Below are 20,643 nucleotides of genomic sequence, written 5' to 3'. Positions count from 1 at the left end.
AGTTCACAGATGGGGTTGAGCTGTGAGGTCTGGCAATAGTGCCATCCACTTACTGTGTATATCCCATGGCATCACACACAATTACTCTGTAAATATTACACTCCCATGACAATGTTTAGACTATTACATTGTTATTACTATGGCTGGCAGGATAAATCAGTCAAGTTTGACAGAAAATATTCAGAAGGACCATACCATAACTATACCAAACACACCACAGAAAATCACTGCTATGCTACTGCCACCATACAATCCCTGTGGCAAACCTGAGTGTCCTGTCCTGTCCACCACATCTGCATTAAAACCTATTCTGATGGAGCCGGTGGCAGCCCAGAGCCAAGCGGCCATATCCCTGTTACTCACCAGCCCATTTTGGACATTATATGTGGGCTAGGCTTGATAGATAGCAGTGGTCTGATGGTCCCCCTGAGGCCTGGATGTCTCTGGTCCTACCACCCAATCCCTTTTATATAACCAGCCTCCCAGTTTTATAAACAGTGGCGGCTATGAGAGGAACAATTGCTGTCATGAACATTTTAATAAAAAAATGAGTCAATGATTCTGGTGCCATTCATTTTTTCCAGAAAAGCAAAGTGGGATTACAGCATAATGGTAACATGGTGACCGTGCCCTTTGACACCCTCTCTGCTGGTTTTCTGAAATGCCCCCCCAACTCACCTCAACCCCCATACCCACAACACAGACCCACCTTGTATGCCCCCCCCAACTCACCTCAACCCCCATACCCACCACAACACAGACCCACCTTGTATGCCCCCCAACTCACCTCAACACCCATACCCACCACAACACAGACCCACCTTGTATGCCCCCCCAACTCACCTCAACCCCCATACCCTCCACAACACAGACCCACCCTGTATGCCCCCCAACTCACCTCAACCCCCATATCCACCACAACACAGACCCACCTTGTGTGCCCCAACTCACCTCAACCCCCATACCCACCACAACACAGACCCACCTTGTATGCCCCTCCAACTCACCTCAACCCCCATACCCATACCCACCACAACACAGACCCACCCTGTATGCCACCCTGCTCCCCTCACCCCCACCCAGCCTATGCCCACTGTGCCCACCAACTCATGCCAACAGTCTGCCCCGATGCAGGATGATATTGTCCTCCCAATAGTTGAAGTGACACAAGTTCTCTCCAGACGTAGTCACGTGTTCAACTAACAACAGCAGGGCAGAGAGGTGTGTGGGTGTGCTTGGAGACGTACATCAGACACAAGTTCCATTACACTAGAAGGCCATTTAGAAGCATGGCATTCTGAAAATCTGTCAAGTATGCAGGCCAATCTATCTCTTCCATACCTTTTCTAGGGCCAATGAATGTTCAAAAGAGACAAAGGCAGGAGTGACACCGAGGTAGAATTGTGCCACATCTGTTCCCCTCCAGTCTTTGCCAAAAATAGTTGATGTACCAGTTCACAGTCCCTTTGCCCTGAATTGGCAAAATAAAGTCAAGCTATATCATGAGCCCGAACAGAGCCAAGACAGTATGGTTGGGAACTTTTCCAGGCAGTTCATAAGTAGAGAGCATTTAAAAGGGTATTATGGGATTGGTACACACATTTGACATTTAAATTCATGACATATACCCATTGATTCTTGAACAATATAACTTGTAAAGGCCTCATGAGCTTAGTTCAACTGTCATACCCCATCAATTATCAGCTTGTTTTACTACAATGTTTGTAAACAATGTAGTTGAAATATATATATATATTAAAAATGTAGTAGTGAACAACCACTGTATAGCCTCAAACATGGTTAAAACTATCATTTTGATCAGTCCTTGCCTCAGATTACCCCTTTAAAAGGTCATTGGCGTAATCTCTATGCATGTTGACTGTGCTACAGCTAATTGTAATGGTGTGTGATCAGTCCAACAGTATAAGTAAACATTGAGGTCGATATACAGGGTATCTAGGAAAGAACGCTAATCATCAACAACACATAAAATGGCACGTCAAGGCAAAAAAAACTAATTGTTTATTGATGTCTAAAGAACACTTGAGAACTAACAAAATTGTGCTCTTAGAAACCATTGTAAATGAATTTCATTGTAATTGTGTAGGCAGGGAAGCATAGTGCAATTGAATTGAAAGGCAAGTCACTGAGAACTAAGCTACAGCAGTAAGGCATAACCACAATATCATCCATCCTTCTACACACTGAGGAAAAGGGAGAGGACTAACAAAGAAGGGATAGACTTAGGTTACCTAACACATCAGCATCCTCTGGCCCATGCTAGGCTAATGTTAACAGTACACAGATCTTTGCTTTAGGTCCACTGTCCCTTGACCCATATAATGGAATAGAACTGCTCCCTCAAAGGCATGTTTCTCTTCTCATTACACTAATGTGCCCTGTCATCCACCCTCTAAGAGGTGCGTGTTTTCTGAAGACGGCAGGCTTCAAATACCCATCCCAGGGAAGTACTAGCCTGGTCCCACATCTGTGTGTGCTCTTGCCATCTCCATTGATCATTTTGAAACAGTAGTAAGGAGTTGACATGATAGCACAGTAGATTGGCACTCAGGCTAGGAAGGTACTAAATTCATTGGAATTTGTTGAAGAGGCAGACCTTTAAATTCATCACACCCTCTCTCCTATGCTACCAGAAAAGGCATATTAAGACGTAATATCATACATACTGTACAATCACATGAATATATTAATTCATTTCTTCTACATACTGGACAAGGTCAATCTCTGGATGAACAGCACAACCTGATTCCCTATTATTTCAATAGTACAGTACCCACTGCAGAGGCACCACACTACACAGATCTAACCAGTGTGGCTAACAATAGGTACCATGGTATTGTACCCCAAGTGCTCTATGACCACTGGCTCTGTCCTGATTCTCTACCCTGCACATCCGCACCATTGTTAAATACATGAGAGGGAGTGTACAAGTACACACTTCAGGAGAAGGGTAGAGAATCGGGACGCAACAGTCTCAGCTGGATGAAGGGGACGAGAACAGAGCCAGTCGTCTATACCAGACCACCCTCCTTCTGTAGTCTACTGATCCTCAGATCAGATCCTGCCTGGAACTGTGGACAGACAGCAGGCAAACAAAGAGATTAGAGGTGCTAGTGTCTGAGGCAAACCGCTGACTGTGAGGCAAAGGCAAAAGCTTTGTATGGGGATCTCCATCAACAAGAACCCAAAAAGTCAGCAAGGCAGATGCGTCTGTCCCACTTCCCGTATAGATGTCCCTTCCTGTCTGGTGTCATTGGTCCTGGCCTCCAGGCTGTCGCTGTCCGAGGGGTCCTGGGATGCGATGCAGGGGGGGATAAGGCTATCAAGCTCCTGCCTGTGTCCGGACTCCAACAGCCATTCATGGAACTTCTGCTCCACCAGTGCCTGGAACTGACGTCGCTGCTCCCTGAAAACAGAGACGCATGACTGAATAGAGGAACAAGAGAAACATTACCAGACCCCTCAGAGCTCACAACGCTGTAGGAAATCAGACATTTTAAAAGGGTTGCTTCATAATTCACATTGATCATGGAATCTGGGAAGCAGTTTGTGTTTTCATTCTCTGAGTCCAGGTCAGATTTCTCATTGTTAATAAATCTAGCAGTTTGGTCTTCTCTGTTAATGACTCACTTGTTCAGGTGGGCATCCTTCACCATCTTCTGCCAGTCCTGTACACTCTTCTCCCTCTCCTCATGGGCCTTCTGGTACAGCGATGGCAGCCCACCCGGCACCTCACACGTATCCCCCTCCATCCTGAAGGGCACCACAAGGGGGCAGAACTCAGCGGGCGGCAGCAGCCTGTAGGATCCAGGGTCTGGGATGGTACCCTCCACTCCCACCAGTAAGGGTTGGTCCCAGGCATTGGGCACCACAGCTAGACCCACACTGGCCATGTGATCCTCCAGGGAGGGGTAATGTGTGTGGAAGGGCCCCAGGGTGAGTGCAGTGTTCCCAGGGAGCAGTAGAGGCCGGGTGGGGGTGAGGGCATGGATGGTACAGTAAGAGGAGGACCCTATGGCTAGACGGCCAGCCACACACACCACCTTGACGTTCTCACAGCTTTGGATGTGGATACTGGTCTCGATGGGACCCAGGACTACCGTGCTGTTACGACACTTGTCCAGGCTCACTGACCTGAAACACACACCACGGGGAATGCCATCTCATCTAAGAAAAGGGATATTTCTACTGAAATGGATCTGTTTTTGTAGTTAGACGGGGCATGCCACAGCTGTAGTGTCCAGTCTGACTATGTGTAGAGAACCTCTCACCTGAGTGGAGAGAGGAGGTAGATAAAGGCGTCACTGCAGCGGTGTATTTTGACGTTAGCTCCTGCTAGCTTGTCTGAGTCCTTGGCCAGGGTCTGTCTGAACACCTGTGACATCAGCACCATCTTGCTGCCTGGGGGGGCCGTGTGGGTGTTCCGGGCGATCTTAGCTCTCTTCATAGCTCCCTCCACTAGAGGACAGGAGAACAGACAGTCACAGACAGACAGCCATGCTTCACTCCTGATAGCTCTCTACATCTCCCACAGAAAAAAGGTGAGCTAGAAAACAGTTACAAGATAACGCACTCATTTCTATAAAACACACTAACACACCTTATTTGACTGTGCATCTAAATATAAATGAATGATCCACATTAGGGTTTACTTTGGGTGGTAGTAACATACCTTGCTGAGCCCAGGCCAGCTTCTTCCCAGACCTCAGGCAGGTTGACATCCCAAAGGGGTTGGGGACGAGGGCCTGTCTGAGCCATGCCAGCAGGGGGTGCAGGGAGAAGGAGCGGCCGAGTTTGGAGTACCCTGCTTGGGTCTGGAGTGGGGCTCTGGAGAGCAGCTTGTGGATGGGGTGGACGTTCCGGCCGCGGGACACTGAGCCCTCCAGCAGCAGGCTGAGGCCCTGTAGAGAAAATATGTTATTGTATTGTTGTTTACTGAAAAGGCAAATTGTTGTATTGTAAAAACTGAATGAAATCTGCAACATATTGGGCATGTTATGGAACCTTTCACTGTTTTATACAAGAATATATAGTTGAGGATGAGTGCATCCAAATGTCATCCTTTTCCATATATAGTGCACTACTACAGAGCCCAGATGGCTCTGGTCAAAAGTAGTGCACTGTATAGGGAATAGGTTTCCATTTGGGATACGGGCCATGTTCCCTCGCTTCACCTGTAGAGCCTCCAGAGAGACCTGGCTGTCCTTCACGGCTTGGCCGGACCCTGACAGCTGGCCTGGTTCTACTAGCAGCTCCAGCAGTTCACACAGGTGGGTCTGGAGGAAGGACAGGTGGGCCTGGTCGTCCCAGTTCTGATCACAGCAACAGGGTGGAAAGACTGAACAATGTTACAATGCATGGATATGGGTGCTAATGCAATGGGGTAGTATATTTAAGCAATGAGGCACGAGGGGGTGTGGTATATGGCCAATATACCATGGCCAAGGCTGTTCTTATGCACAACGCAACGTGGAGTGCCTGGCCACAGCCCTTAGCTGTGGTATATTGGCCATACACCACAAACCCCTGAGGTGATTTATTGCAATTATAAACTGTTTACTAACATAATTAGAGCAGTAAAAATAAATGTTTTGTCATACCCATGGTATACGGTCTGATATATTATGGCTGTCAGCCAATCAGCATTCTGGGCTCAAACCACCCAGTTTATAATAAAATGTCAGTAACTAGACCATCAGAATATGTTTTGCTTAGAGATTGGTTAGAGAGACTTAATCGTAAAAACAGATTGTGTACATTTACACTCTCAGCCTGCCGTTAAACTTGTAAGCAATATAAAGCAACAGGACCTTATTTTGAGAGCTGGTCTTTGCCTCGCGGTCCGAGGAGGGGGAGCGAGAGCGGGGGCTTGGCCACTCTTCACCAATCAGAGACGTACGCAGAGACACCCGGTTCAGCTGCTGAATGTAGAGGAAGAGGAGGAACTGCAGCGTGTCCACACACAACTAGAAAAGAGAGAACAGGAAAATACAGAAAAAAATACAGAGATTCTGAACACAAACCAATACTTGACATAGGTCAGTGTCACAAACAATACCTAAAAGGATAATGGACAGACTCCTATGTCAAAGTCTGTTTAAACAAAAAAAAAGTGCAGGATACAACAGGATAGATATTATTACAGCCCAACTGACAACACATCCCTGGGGGACATAGTCATACAGGTCTCTGCCCTTTTCTCATCCCTCCCTAGTGTGCTCACAGCTCACCTTGCTCCTCTGGCGGTCCAGCTCTCTGGGGGAGGAGCACTGGGACAGGTTCTCAGCCCACTCCAGCCTCTCCTCTGCAGGGTGACCAGCCAGCAGGTCAAAGGTCTCAAAGTAGAGCCAGGCCAGGTCCTCAGGGAGCTGCAGCTTGCCACAGGCAATGTGCCTCCACATGAGCCAGCCTAGCATGGGGAAGCAGCCCTCTCGCGAGCGCACGTAGGCAGCCATCTTGCGCAGGTAGTGCAGGCTGAGTTTGGTAGGGGGTGCAACCTGCAGAGCCCCCAAGAGGAAGGGCTCCATGCGAGGCCACACCGCCACACCACCACCCTGGTCCATGGCTGTTAGTGGGCCAAGAGGAGGAGGGAGTGGAAGAACAAAATAACTGGGTGAGAGGTCAGACAGAGGGGTGAGCATACAGTGAGTGTGGTGAGATATCTGAGCTATGGTAGTGCATTGAATTTAGAAGGTTGTAGACGAGTTCACCCATTCATTGGTGGCTTCTGGTCTGCTGTTCAATATTGCAGTATTATTAGATAACTCGTATTTAAAAGGGCAACTAACTAGCTGTATTATAAAAACTGAATTTGAACCTTATGGGCAAACAGAATATCCCCTTCATAACTAGCTAGTGCACTAACGCACTCTAAATAATGTTCTATTGTATTTATGTGACTACTTGTTCCATTGCAAATGCCTGTGTTGTCTGACTTTGCTGTTCCTTCCTGGCTAACAGAGTGGACGCCGGATGTTCCCATGACAACAACTGGCCACTAGAGATGATCTGTAGGTAGCTGACAGCATTTGCTTTGTTTATTTATTTAGCAGGGGAACGTTAGCGAGCTAGTTAGCTAGCAACATGGCTTAGCAGCTGATACAAAGCAGTCAGACTAGCAGAGACAAAACACTTGACGCGTAGTTTACCTTGGCTTGTTCAGCAAGTTTCCACTAGTCCAAGCGATTTCTGGTCCTGCCTCGAAGTTCCAGGAAAAGTAACTGGTGATCAAGCTCCCTCATAAGTAAAATTAAAGTTTAGTACCTTACAGTATTTAGCTAGCTACCTGGCTTTTGCTTATGGTTTGTTTACTATGCTGTGAATGTGATCAGCACGTAGCTAGCTACAGAACGTTCGACGTTCTTCCTATTTGGCGCCACTGCTGGTTCTCATCTGTTGCGCGCGACTACACAGAGCGACGGTCGCGCGCACATTGCACTGCCCGGTGGTGCGTCAAGTCCGACGTAAACGGAGAATATTTTTGACGGTTCTTTTTTTGTCGATATATATGCTATTCTACATTCATCCACTAGAAAATATATTGCAAAGATATTTTAAAAAGTGTACACCGGCTTTTATTGCTGTTGCTTTAAGAGCTATATATATAATTGGCAGTATATTTTCTATTGGATGCATGTAGGATGTGCCTCTGATATACACGGTGGGCGGGCGTTAGCACGAGAGGCGGGACTTCCAGGCAGCATGTGGGCGGTTCTGATTTGACAGAAGGAAAAGGATCAGTGGCAGAAAGGAACCCTATCGCAAACGCCGGGTTGTTCTGTTGGTTTCTTGAAGATACTGGTATCTATGGCCGTTAAAGGGATGAATCTATGCAGTGTTTGCTGTCTTGCCCTTTATTTCGTTACAGCAGTGCTTGCAGGGTAAGTACTTCTATATTACCCGAACACACCGTCTCTGCAATGGTCAAACCGGTTCAAACGCGGTATCGCTAGCTGGTACACATGTTTAATTGTGATTGGTCTACGCTTCTGAAGCCCATTCTCCATGTGTAAAATAGCTAACGTTAGCTAGCTACTATTTGGAGGGGTAAATAAGCAATCTCAGCAACGTGAACAACACTGTAAATAAAGCCCTTGTTCATAGAGTAGTGAACATCACCCTGCCAGATCCTTTGTTTCCAGTATCGTGAATCTACTCGAGGGAATGACATGGAAGAGTGGGCGAACTTGCTCAACTGGCTTTGTACTCAAAAATGAGAGCCGTTGATATCAAACTGCCCATTTTGAATTATTTACTTCACAAAACCACACGTTTGTGAACCCTACTCCACTTGTCACTATCATGAAGGGAAACTATCTAAGATCCGGTAGGTAGCTAGACACCCTCTCTTATTTTCACCTCTATCTACAGGCGAGATTTCTACAAGATCTTGGGGGTGAGCAAGTCTGCGTCTGTGAGGGACATCAAGAAGGCTTACAGAAAGCTGGCTCTCCAGCTGCACCCTGACAGAAACCAAGATGACCCAACTGCTGCTGACAAATTCGCAGACCTGGGGTCAGCCTATGAGGTAGGAAGTAAACCCCTGTATCACTTATCTCTATGGTAATTGTTATTTGCATGGCACTTTCGTTTTACAATATGTGCTATCAATATCATGCCACGATGATCTTGTCTTGTATAGCTAGTCTCAGAAACTATACCCATCAACATCATTGTCAGTCTCATGAAGAGATGTAAAAGAACTGAATGGCAACTGAGTGTTGAGATGATAGTACTCTATTGTTATGTATAATTTATTAACTTTTTATAATAGTCATTTGATCTGGGTGTGTAGTAATATTTGGCTTCAGCATGCTATCTCATTTTCGTTACGATCGATCGAGGCACCGAAACGAAAGTATTTTGTAAGAAACTGAAGCGACCTATTTGGTTGTTGTTGGAAACGACATAGTGATTTTGATTGGCCAAGAAGACCGTGTGGCTGCCTCTGATTGGCTCATACTGTGGTCAGTGTTCTCTCATGAAAGCACGACGTGGAGCACTCGGAGCGGCTCAGTGAAACGTTCCATGATGCGCACCTCACCAGTGGCATCATGATCACTGATAACGCGTAGATTTTAAACATCATCCAATTTCATGATTGATACATTTTGCATGGTTAAGCTATTTAAGTGTGTGAAATGTGATGTTAAGAATTTGTAATTAAAGTTCATTTCATGTCGCTAATGTAAAGAAACCATGATCTCTACAGTATTTTGTGGCTTAAAAAGAGTTCATCCCTGATGTTGTGCTGTTTGTAGGTGCTCTCTGATGAAGAGAAGAGAAAGCAGTATGATGCATACGGAGAGGATGGTCTGAAAGAGGGCCACCATGGTTCTCACAATGATATATTCTCCAGGTACAGGATGTTTACCTAATAGGTTACTATTTCAGTCCAAGTCAAGTACTGCTTGTAGTGGGAGCTTGTAATTTAACACACTTCAGCCTGGTATTAAGCATTTATTACAAAGTAAAACCCTGGTAAGCCTGGTCTCGGAGCGACCACATAGACATATACCCACAAGTATGATGAGGATATCATTGTTGAGCACCGAGATCATATATTCTGAAACCATCATGTACAGTATAGGTGCTGGTGCTCATTTTGAGTGCTCGAACTGTTTACATTTAGGTGCAGGATCTACACAATACTTTTGAGATAATATTCTGTAAGAGGAACAGGAGCTCAAGCAGTAGAACATTTGAGGTGCCGGTACTCAGCTCCTGTGAGCTCCTGTCTATGTCAAGCACTGGCTACATTCCAAATAATGTCTCTTACCCCACTGTTACCTCACACTCTGTTGCCTCTTCCAGTTTCTTTGGTGACTTTGGCTTCATGTTTGGAGGAAACCGGCAAGGACAGCAGGACAGGAACATCCCCAGAGGAAATGACATTGTGCTGGACCTGGAGGTCACACTCGAAGAGGTGTACTCTGGGAACTTTGTAGAGGTATACTTCAACCCTTATTGTGTTCTGTATATACTGTCCATATCCAAAATCTGTCTTGCCTACTACTTACTTAAACTACCTACTTTGCACTGTTTAGTAAAAATGTATGTAATAAGCATAAAATAACATACTAGGCTCCTCCATACTGAGAATGCGTCATCTAAAATGCGCAATTGCGTATATTCCCGCCATTCGTTAATTTTGGTACACTGCGTAACCTTGTGTGATTTATCAGCTGTTGTCTAACGATTCTCTTCAATGGTGTGCAGTGAATTCTACTAGATATCAAGCTGAATGGAGTATGACATCCTGGCATTGAAAGCATACTGAATAAAAAAATAAAAAAATGTCACCTACTATAGAACTTTCTATTTTCACATATCCAAAATGCTACTATTTAGAACGCAAGTACGAGTATTCTGAGATGGCTACTGTATACAATTAGTATGCTCCACCAGGCCTACCCTATTCCAACACATATACGTCCTAATCTCATCACGTCACCTATATGTACATCTCAGGTTGTTCGTAACAAGCCTGTAGCCAAAGAGGCCCCTGGGAAACGGAAATGCAACTGCAGACAGGAAATGAGGACGACGCAACTCGGACCTGGACGCTTCCAGATGAGCCAGGAAGTAGTGTGTGATGAGTGTCCCAATATAAAGTGAGTCACTGCTTCAGGGGTGCTGCTTTGTGGTTGACTCTGTCCTGTTCATACCCTGTCATGTGCATGTTGGGTTGGGTGCTGTCAGCAACAACAACAACAAAAAGAATGTCTGTGCAAATGGATACATTTTAAAGATGTGTTTTATACCAGTGGTTCTCAACCAGGGGTACTAGGACCCTGGTGGTACTTGGCAAATCCACAGGGGTGACTTGAGAAAACTCATGAGACCATAGGCCTACTGGTAAAAATGCACATGAGGGGATACTTCAGGGGTACTCCAGGCGGAACAAAATATAGTTGGTGGTACAGTAACTGAGAAAGGTTGGGAACCTCTGTTCTATACTGTCATATTGACTGTGCATCTGGTTAAGACTGTTAACACAGGAGTCAATGGGTTCTTTCTTTATGTGATGAGGATGATAATGTCTTATGATCCCAGGCTGGTGAATGAGGAGAGAACTCTGGAGGTAGAGATTGAACAGGGAGTGAGAGATGAGATGGAGTACCCTTTCATTGGGGAAGGTAAGCTACTTACTCAACCATCAGGATAATGGGCGTATAAAATAAAGTGTTTACAAGTGGTATCAGTGTCTAACTCACGACTACGTCTGTCTCAAGGCGAACCTCACATCGATGGAGAGCCAGGGGACCTACGCTTCCGCATCAAAGTTATGAAGTAAGAGCAGCATTTCCATGTTTCACAAATAACATAGTGGTTCTAATCAGGCTACTATTAACTTCTATAACTTCTCTAGGAGCCATGCTTTGTTGGTATAGGACATTATGTCAACACTAATACAATAGTGTTATGTAAAGATCAGTGGAGGCTGCTGAGGGGAGGACGGCTCATAATAATGTCTGGAAGGGAGTGAATAGAACGGTATGAAACACATGTTTGATATCCTATACTCCATTCCATCTATTAAACTCCATTCAGGCCATTACTATGAGCCGTCCTCCCCTCCGCAGCCTCCACTGGTAAAGATTTTTGGAATGTTCCCTACTTGCATTCACCGCTGTCTATGCAACTCAAACCTTGTATCTAAACTCAGCAAAAAAAGAAACGTCCTCTCACTGTCAACTGCATTTATTTTCAGCAAACTTAACATGTGTAAATATTTGTATGAACATAAGATTCAACAACTGAGACGTAAACTGAACAAGTTCCACAGACATGTGACTAACAGAAATGGAATAATGTGTCCCCGAACAAAGGGGGGGTCAAAATCAAAAGTAACGGTCAGTAGCTGGTGTGGCCACTAGCTGCATTAAGTACTGCAGTGCATCTCTTCCTCATGGACTGCACCAGATTTGCCAGTTCTTGCTGTGAGATGTTACCCCACTCTTCCACCAAGGTACCTGCAAGTTCCCGGACATTTCTAGGGGGAATGGCCCTAGCCCTCATCCTCCGATCCAACCGGTCCCCGACGTGCTCAATGGGATTGAGATCGGGCTCTTCGCTGGCCATGGCAGAACACTGACATTCCTGTCTTGCAGGAAATCACGCACAGAACGAGCAATATGGCTGATGGCATTGTCATGCTGGAGGGTCATGTCAGGATGAGCCTGCAGGAAGGATACCACATGAGAGAGGAGGATGTCTTCCCTGTAACGCACAGTGTTGAGATTGCCTGCAATGACAAGAAGCTCAGTCCGATGATGCTGTGACACACCGCCCCAGACCATGACGGACCCTCCACCTCCAAATCGATCCCGCTCCAGAGTACAGGCCTCGGTGTAACGCTCATTCCTTCTACGATAAACGCGAATCCGACCATCACCCCTGGTGAGTCAACCGCGACTCGTCAGTGAAGAGTACTTTTTGCCAGTCCTGCCTGGTCCAGCGATGGTGGGTTTGTACCCATAGGCGACGTTGTTGCCGGTGATGTCTGGTGAGGACCTGCCTTACAACAGGCCTACAAGCCCTCAGTCTAGCCTCTCTCAGCCTATTGCGTACAGTCTGAGCACTGATGGAGGGATTGTGCGTTCCTGGTGTAACCCGGGCGATTGTTGTTGCAATCCTGTACCTGTCCCCAGGTGTGATGTTCAGATGTACCGATCCTGTGCAGGTGTTGTTACACGTGGTCTGTCACTGCGAGGACGATCAGCTGTCCGCCATCTCCCTGTAGCTCTGTCTTAGGCATCTCAAAGTACGGACATTGCAATTTATTGCCCTGGCCAGATCTGCAGTCCTCATGTCTCCTTGCAGCATGCCTAAGGCATGTTCACGTAGATGAGCAGGGACCTTGGGCATCTTTCTTTTGATGTTTTTCAGAGTCAGTAGAAAGGTCTCTTTAGTGACCTAAGTTTTCATAACTGTGACCTTAATTGCCTACCGTCTGTAAGCTGTTAGTGTCTTAAAGACCGTTCCACAGGTGCATGTTCATTAATTGTTTATGGTTCATTGAACAAGCATTGGGAAACAGTGTTTAAAACCTGTTATGGCTAGGCGTGCCTCAAGCGACCCACCTCGACAACATCCAGTGAAATTGCAGAGCGCCAAATTCAAATGACAGAAATCGTAATATTAAACTTTCATGAAAATACAAGTGTCATACATCATTTAAAAGATAAACTAATTGTTAATCCAGCCGCGTTGTCAGATTTCAAAAGGGCTTTACGGCAAAAGCACACCATGTAATTATCTGAGGACACCGCCCCGCATACAAAAGCATGAAAAACATCCAGCCAAGCAGATGCACCACGAAAGTCAGAAATAGTAATAATATAAATCCCTTACCTTTGAAGATCTTCATCTGGTTGCAATCACATAGCAAATGGTCCTTTTGTTCGATAAAGTCCTTCTTTATAAAAATATCCCCAAAAAGTTTATTTGGCGCGCTTCATTCAATCATCCACCGGTTTCCCCTCATTCAAAATGCTAACACAATTAATCCCAAATTTTACCAATAAACTTAGTCCAAACATGTCAAACAACTTTCCTAATCAATCCTCGGGTACCCTAATATGTAAATAAACAAAGTTTAAGACGGAACATAGTATATTCAATACCGGAGATAAACCAAGTGCTTGCCCTCACCGGATCGCGTCACAATCATTTTCTAAGCAAGCAGATTCATCACGAAAGTCAGAAATAGCTATAAAATAAATGGCTTATCTTTGAAGATCTTCATCTTTTTGCAATCCCAAATGTCCCAGCTACACAATGAATGGTCTTTTTGTTCGATAAAGTCCTTTATATCCCAAAAATGTCTGTTTATTTGGCGCGTTTGATTCAGAAATGCACCTGTTCCAACTCACCCAACATGCCTACAAAGGAATGTAAAAAGTAACCTGTAAACTTGGTCCAAACATTTCAAACAACGTTTGTTATCCAACCTTCGGTATCCTAATATGTAAATAACCAATCAAATTTAAGACGGAATAAACTGTTTCCAATACCGGAGAAAAACAACAAGGAGCGCGCTCTCATTCACACGCACCAAAATAGTAGAGTCCTTCGGAGTGACACTTAGAAAGAATACGACTACTTCTTCATTTAAAAAAAACACTGAACAATTTCTAAAGACTGTTGACATCTAGTGGAAGCCATAGGAACTGCAATCTGGGTCCTAGAAATGTGGGTTTCCCAAGAATTGTAATATCCAATGACCTCAATTTTCCCCTGGATGGATTGTCCTTGGGGTTTTGCCTGCCAAATCAGTCTTTTATACTCAGACATTATTTTAACAGTTTTAATTTAGTGTTTTCAGTTTTACTTTAGAGTGTTTTCTATCCAATACTACCATGCATATGCATATCCTAGCTTCTGGGCCTGAGTAACAGGCAGTTTACTTTGGGCACCTCAGTCATCCAAATTTCCAAATACTGCCCCCTATCCCTAAGAAGTTTTAAACCCTTTACAATGAAGATCTGTGATGTTATTTGGATTTTTATGAATTATCTTTGAAAGACAGGGTCTTTGCAAAGGGATGTTTCTTTTTTTGCTAAGTTTATATGCTTGCTGTATGCAAATACGTTCTCACTCTGTTAGGTAGCCTGTCTCTCTCTATTATATAAGATGTATGTTGTCAGTTGTGGAAGCTGTTTTGTGTTGTTTATGTGACTCAACCCTTCTGTCCACTACAGGCTTTATTCTTTCCCTGTTAGAGAACTTGATACACCGGTGTCTACTTAAGTGATAATGCCAGAGAAGCCGGTGTTTGGAGGATACAGTTGAAGTCGGAAGTTTCATACGCCTTAGCCAAATACATTTAAACTGAGTTTTTCACAATTCCTGACATTTAATCCTAGTAAAAATTCCTTGTCTTAGGTCAGTTCGGATCACCACTTTATTTTAAGAATGTGAAATGTCAGAATAATAGTAGAGCGAATGATTTATTTCAGCTTGTATTTCTTCCATCACATTCCCAGTGGGTCAGAAGTTTACACACTCAATTAGTATTTGGTAGCATTGCCTTTAAATTGTTTACCTTGGGTCAAACGTTTCGGGTAGCCTTCCACAAGCTTTTCACAATTTTTGGCCCATTCCTCCTGACAGAGCTGGTGTAACTGAGTCAGGTTTGTAGGCTTCCTTGCTCGCACACGCTTTTTCAGTTCTGCCCACAAATTGTCAATAGAATTGAGGTCAGGGCGTTGTGATGGCCACTCCAATACCCTGAATTTGTTGTCCTTAAGCCACTTTGCCACAACTTTGGAAGTATGCTTGGGGTCATTGTCCATTTGGAAGACCCATTTGCGACCAAGCTTTAACTTCCTGACTGATGTCTTGAGATGTTGCTTCAATATATCCACATAATTTTCCTACCTCATGATGCCATCTATTTTGTGAAGTGCACCAGTCCCTCCTGCAGCAAAGCACCCCCACAACATGATGCTGCCACCCCCGTGCTTCACGGTTGGGATGGAGTTCTTCGGCTTGCAAGCCTCCCCCTTTTTCCTCCAAACATAACGATGTTCATTATGGCCAAACAGTTCTATTTTTGTTTCATCAGACTCAAGGACATTTCTCCAAAAGTACGATCTTTGTCCCCATGTGCAGTTGCAAACCGTAGTCTGGCTTTTTTATGGAGGTTTTGGAGAAATTGCTTCTGCCTTGCTGAACGGCCTTTCAGGTTATGTCAATATAGGACTAGTTTTACTGTGGATATAGTTACTTTTGTACCTGTTTCCTCCAGCATCTTCACAAGGTCCTTTGCTGTTGTTCTGGGATTGATTTGCACTTTTCGCACCAAAGTACTTTCATCTCTAGGAGACAGAACGTGTCTCTTTCCTGAGGGGTATGATGGCTGCGTGGTCCCATGGTGTTTATACTTGCCTACTATTGTTTATACAGATACATGTGGTACCTTCAGGTGTTTGGAAATTGCTCCCAAGGTTGAACAAGACTTGTGGAGGTCTACAATTGTTTTTCTGAGTTCTTGGCTGATTTCTGTTGATTTTTTTCCCCCCCATGATGTCAAGCAAAGAAGCGCACTACGTTTGAAGGTAGGCCTTGAAATACATCCACAGGTACACCTCCAATTGACTCAAATGATGTCAAATAGCCGATCAGAAGCTTCTAAAGCCATGACATCATTTTCTGGAATTTTGTAAACTGTTTAAAGGCACAGTCAACTTAGTGTATGTAAACTTCTGACCCACTGGAATTGTGATACAGTGAAATAATCTGTCTGTAAACAATTGTTGGAAAAATGAATTTGCATGCACAAAGTAGACAAGGAATTTGTGGAGTGGATGAATAACGAGTTTAAATGACTCCAACCTAAGTGTATGTAAACTTCCGACTTCAACTGTATATTTGGCATGGGTGTTGTTCGTCGAGGGCCAGCAAACCGTGCCAATATATCCTCAACACCGGCTTCGATGGCATTATCACTTTTATACAACAGGTTACCAACTTATTAAAATATTGATTGACATATTTTAATTGAAAGCATTATTTTGATGCATTTTTTTCATACTATTTAATCCTTCCACAAGATATTGTCCCGAAACAAATCTAGGGTTGCTACCCAAACCGGATGGTCGTTCGTTCTATTGGTTCGGTTGCCAGAGACGCGACCCAGTCGTTCAGTCTTTTTGTTTTGTATCTATGGATGCGACAGTTGTTCGTTCTAAATGATCCATTGCCATACTGGCTGGCAACATTCTTATCCCTTGCTTGCTGGCTAGCCAACTACGGCTAACATATTCCCGTCAAACAGTGCAGAAAGAATAACAAAAGGAGCTTCATTTGTTTACGCTGTTTTCTCGTGACATTTTATTTGGATACATCCATAACAATGAGCTAACGAGGCACGATTTGACCTGGCATAGAAAATGTGCTCTCTCGTCAGGACACTGTTGTTCAGAGGATCTAGCCAACAACACAGCTAACACAATCACTTCAAACTGAAGCTGGGAAGACTGCAAACTAGCTGCACTTCATTTCATTTGAACTTTTTTCAATTGACCTTTCTTTGTATATCCATAAAAAATGATGCTAGCTGATTCATCATGTCGACTGGCTGAGAAACGCTGCCTGCCTCCCTCTCTCGTCCCGACTGCCGACCCCTACACGTTCATTACTATGGGACAGTTGGAGATCTGAATACTGAAACAATGCTGCAAATGTCGGAGGGACAGACCATAACACGGAACCCAAACCGTCTGCGCGCGTGCGCCATCGTGCATACATGTATTTTTTGTTCCCCCAACACCAAACGCGATCACGACACGCATGTTAAAATATCAAAACAAACTCTGAACCAATTATATTAATTTGGGGACAGGTCGAAAAGCATTAAACATTTATGGCAATTTAGCTAGTTAGCTTGCACTTGCTAGCTAATTTGTCCTATTTAGCTAGTTTGCTGTTTCTAGCTAACTTGTCCTGGGATATAAACAGTTATTTTACCTGAAATGCACAAGGTCCTCTACTCTAACAATTAATCCACACATTATCCTTTCCAGGCTTTTTCTTCTCTTGACAATATTTTGCAATTGGCAACTTTCATAAATTACTTGCATTACCACCACCAATATTTATTTCTGCTCTAATTATGTTATTAACCAGTTTATAATAGCAGTAAGGCACTTCGGGGGGGTTTGTGATATATAGCCAATATACCACGGCTAAGGGCTGTATCCAGGCACTCCGCGTTGCGTCGCGCTTAAGAATAGTCCTTAGCCGTGCTATATTGGCCATATTACCCCCCCCCCCCCCCGGGCCTTGGTTAACTAACATCTTGTCAATTGTGGAAGCTGTTTTGTTGAAGCGTGATTTAGTAATGTATGTGTACTGACAGACATCCAGTGTTTGAGCGGCGAGGAGATGACCTGTACACTAACGTCACCATCTCCCTGGTGGAGGCTCTGGTTGGCTTTGAAATGGACATCACACACCTGGACGGCCATAAGGTAACTATGGACGAGTGAAGCTAAGAAATACATGCATACACTTTTACTGCCATGTACTGAAATGTTTTGGGGAGGGGAGCTTGTGTTGAGCCATCAATGCCCCATTCTCAAAAAGCACACAAAAAGACTGGTTGAAAAGCAAAAAATATGCGTTTTTGTTCTGTCTAGAAAATAAAGTATTTATTCATAATAATAAAGTGTATTCTAAAAGGTATTCTAAGGAATCAGTGACACACTTTGACTGCTCCTCTGACTACAGGTCCACATTGTGAGGGACAAGATCACTAAGCCTGGTGCTCGGGTGTGGAAGAAAGGAGAAGGCCTGCCCAACTTCGACAACAACAACATCCGTGGCTCTCTCATTGTCTCCTTCGACGTCGAGTTCCCAGAGACACAGCTGAATGACAATCAGAAAGAGGGTAAGGAGGAGGCCTATAAAGATGGGTGGGGGGGGGATGTGACTTGTAATGTATTTTCTTATGAGTTTGAGTTAATTAATGTTGCCGGGAGAAAGTAGACTGTATGTTATATATCAGAGCTGGTATATACGAGGTATGGGTATTGTTGATGCGTATTAAGACTCAGAGGCAAAGGACATGCCCGTAGAACAGTCCCCCCCCCCCCCCCAAACTGTAAGCGACACATATACATCTCAATAAATCGTCTTCGTATTGCTGACTTTACACCACTGACGGGGAGACAATAACGGAACACATTAACTTCTCAGATATGAAAGATTATGAAAAAATGTAATTATGATCATAATCTATAGTCATTTACAATTGGGGCTTGCTTTTGTTCCAGGAGTGAGGGCGATTCTGAAGCAGGCATCGGTACAGAAGGTTTACAACGGACTACAGGGATACTGACACACCAACAGACAGAATCTGGACTGAGTTCTGTGCTACAAAACACACAAAGGAACAAGCACAGGGGTGTATTTATTTTCAGATTGTTCTCAGGATGGGTTGACTTGATTTGTTTTATTTTTTAATATTCTACATTCTGAAGGTGACTTGACATTGTCTATTTTCTTTTAAAGAAGTCCTTGTTATATTTCACATTGACAGGGTGAAACTACACCATATTTATACTTTTAATTTTCTTGCCCTCGTCCCAATTTTTTACTACCACCATTTCTTTGTCACTCATTTTACTTTGTCTTTTTTAATTCACCTTCAATTTCAACTACTGTCATCCAATGTGAACCACTATCACAGACATGTTTGATTATCAAAGCCCACTATCTGATGTTAAACCTTTATCACACCTGACGGGGCACTAAAAAAGGAGCTGGACTGAGGCAAAGGACTCTGAAATCAAAGGACCATCTCATGGACCTCAGCAAGACTGGAATACTATTCGCCTCCCTGTTGTTCTGATAACTTTTACAGATGTAATACTGTACTGGGGAATTTCATCTTGAGTGATTTTGACTCCTCTGACACCTTCAACAATTCTGTCATTTATAGGTTTTTGGTCATATATGTTTTCAGTAATATCTCAAAACGCTTTGTAAATAGGAAAGAAACTACATATTGTTATTTTTGTTGCTTTTGTTGAGTTGGATCGTATCTTTCGATGTCTTCTTTGGGGGGAATGTCTTGAGTGTTCTGTATGTTGAAAGAGAGGCCACAGAGAATGGACCTGTTGAGCTGCCTCGCATAACCTCGTCATCAGGGTAGGATTTTACCATGGAGAGACACTCTGGCTCCACCCACCACCATCCACACCTCTTGCGCCTCCTTTCAGCCTGTTCTGCGTCCCAAATGACACCCCACCTGTATATTACACTACTTCCGACCGGTCCCCATGGGGCTCTGACCGGTCCCCATGGGGCTCTGACCGGTCCCCATGGGGCTCTGACCGGTCCCCATGGGGCTCTGACCGGGGCCCCATGGGGCTCTGACCGGGGCCCCATGGGGCTCTGACCGGGGCCCCATGGGGCTCTGTTCAAAAGTAGGACACTAGATAGGGAATAAGGTTTAATGCCAGACACAGACCTAGGTTGTCTGGACTACTCTTCCTGGTGGAATGGGGCTACTGTTTTCCAGAGTGCTACAGTACAGGAGGGAGAAGTGTACTTTCAGCTGAGAGTTCAATTAAAAGTTTATATAAATAATGACTCAAGGATTATTTTAGTGTGTCAATTTAAGGATGTGAGCTATGTCTCCAGTATGTCTATCAGTCACTATGTACATGGAGACCACAGGAGGTTGGTGGCACCTTAATTGGGGAGAACAGGCTGGTGGTAATGCCTGGAGAGGACTGGTATCAAACACAAGGGTTCCAGGCGTTAGATGCCATTCCATTTGCGCCGTTTCAGACATTATCCTCTCCTTAGAAGCCTGCTGTGGTAAAGACAAGCGAGCCAATATATTACCAGGAGAGGGCCCGACATGTCACCAGGAGAGGGCCGATATACCACTAGAAGAGGGAGCAACATATTACCAGTAAAGGGCCCAATTGGCAGCATGTAGCCAAGTGGTTAGAGCGTTGTGCCAGTAACCGAAAGGTTGCTGGATGGAATCCCCGAGCTGACAATGTAAAAATCTGTTGTTCTCCCACTATCACAAGTTAACCCACTATTTCCTGGGAGCCGAACACGTTGGTGCCGAGTATGGCAGCCACCCTGCACCTCTCT

The 20,643-nt window shown here is 44.5% G+C and overlaps 2 protein-coding genes across 2 annotated transcripts; one reads left to right on the top strand and one right to left on the bottom strand.

Annotated features, from left to right (window-relative positions):
- Positions 1-1,999: 1,999 nt before the first annotated feature.
- Positions 2,000-7,694, bottom strand: tbccd1 (TBCC domain containing 1). Its single transcript, XM_021579691.3, has 8 exons — positions 7,170-7,694; positions 6,252-6,586; positions 5,832-5,987; positions 5,196-5,333; positions 4,694-4,922; positions 4,293-4,479; positions 3,652-4,155; positions 2,000-3,427 (listed from the first exon to the last, which is right to left on the bottom strand). Exons 2-8 carry the CDS (start codon positions 6,582-6,584, stop codon positions 3,214-3,216), a joined length of 1,761 nt encoding a protein of 586 aa, XP_021435366.1. The 5' UTR covers positions 6,585-6,586; positions 7,170-7,694; the 3' UTR covers positions 2,000-3,213.
- Positions 7,695-7,786: 92 nt separating this feature from the next.
- LOC110501845 (dnaJ homolog subfamily B member 11) lies at positions 7,787-20,118 on the top strand. Its single transcript, XM_036959273.2, has 10 exons — positions 7,787-7,901; positions 8,392-8,548; positions 9,282-9,379; positions 9,835-9,970; positions 10,492-10,634; positions 11,077-11,159; positions 11,256-11,313; positions 17,888-17,999; positions 18,259-18,418; positions 18,804-20,118. The coding sequence occupies exons 1-10, from the start codon at positions 7,828-7,830 to the stop codon at positions 18,866-18,868; spliced, it is 1,086 nt and encodes a 361-aa protein (XP_036815168.1). The 5' UTR covers positions 7,787-7,827; the 3' UTR covers positions 18,869-20,118.
- Positions 20,119-20,643: the final 525 nt, after the last annotated feature.

Source organism: Oncorhynchus mykiss, chromosome 22 (assembly GCF_057628025.1).
Source record: "Oncorhynchus mykiss isolate SJ-2025 chromosome 22, ASM5762802v1, whole genome shotgun sequence".
NCBI lineage: Eukaryota > Metazoa > Chordata > Actinopteri > Salmoniformes > Salmonidae > Oncorhynchus > Oncorhynchus mykiss.
Note: the sequence above shows the minus strand (reverse complement) of the source record. Positions and strands in the feature narration are given on the sequence as shown.

Coding starts and splice junctions, on each gene's coding strand:
- LOC110501845 (XM_036959273.2), top strand. CDS start 7,828: ATGGCCGTTAAAGGGATGAATCTATGCAGTGTTTGCTGTCTTGCCCTT. Junction 7,902..8,391: donor GTTACAGCAGTGCTTGCAGG/GTAAGTACTTCT, acceptor CTCTATCTACAG/GCGAGATTTCTACAAGATCT. Junction 11,314..17,887: donor TTCCGCATCAAAGTTATGAA/GTAAGAGCAGCA, acceptor GTGTACTGACAG/ACATCCAGTGTTTGAGCGGC.
- tbccd1 (XM_021579691.3), bottom strand. CDS start 6,584: ATGGACCAGGGTGGTGGTGTGGCGGTGTGGCCTCGCATGGAGCCCTTC. Junction 4,923..5,195: donor TCTCTCTGGAGGCTCTACAG/GTGAAGCGAGGG, acceptor TTTTCTCTACAG/GGCCTCAGCCTGCTGCTGGA. Junction 4,156..4,292: donor TACCTCCTCTCTCCACTCAG/GTGAGAGGTTCT, acceptor TGTGTGTTTCAG/GTCAGTGAGCCTGGACAAGT.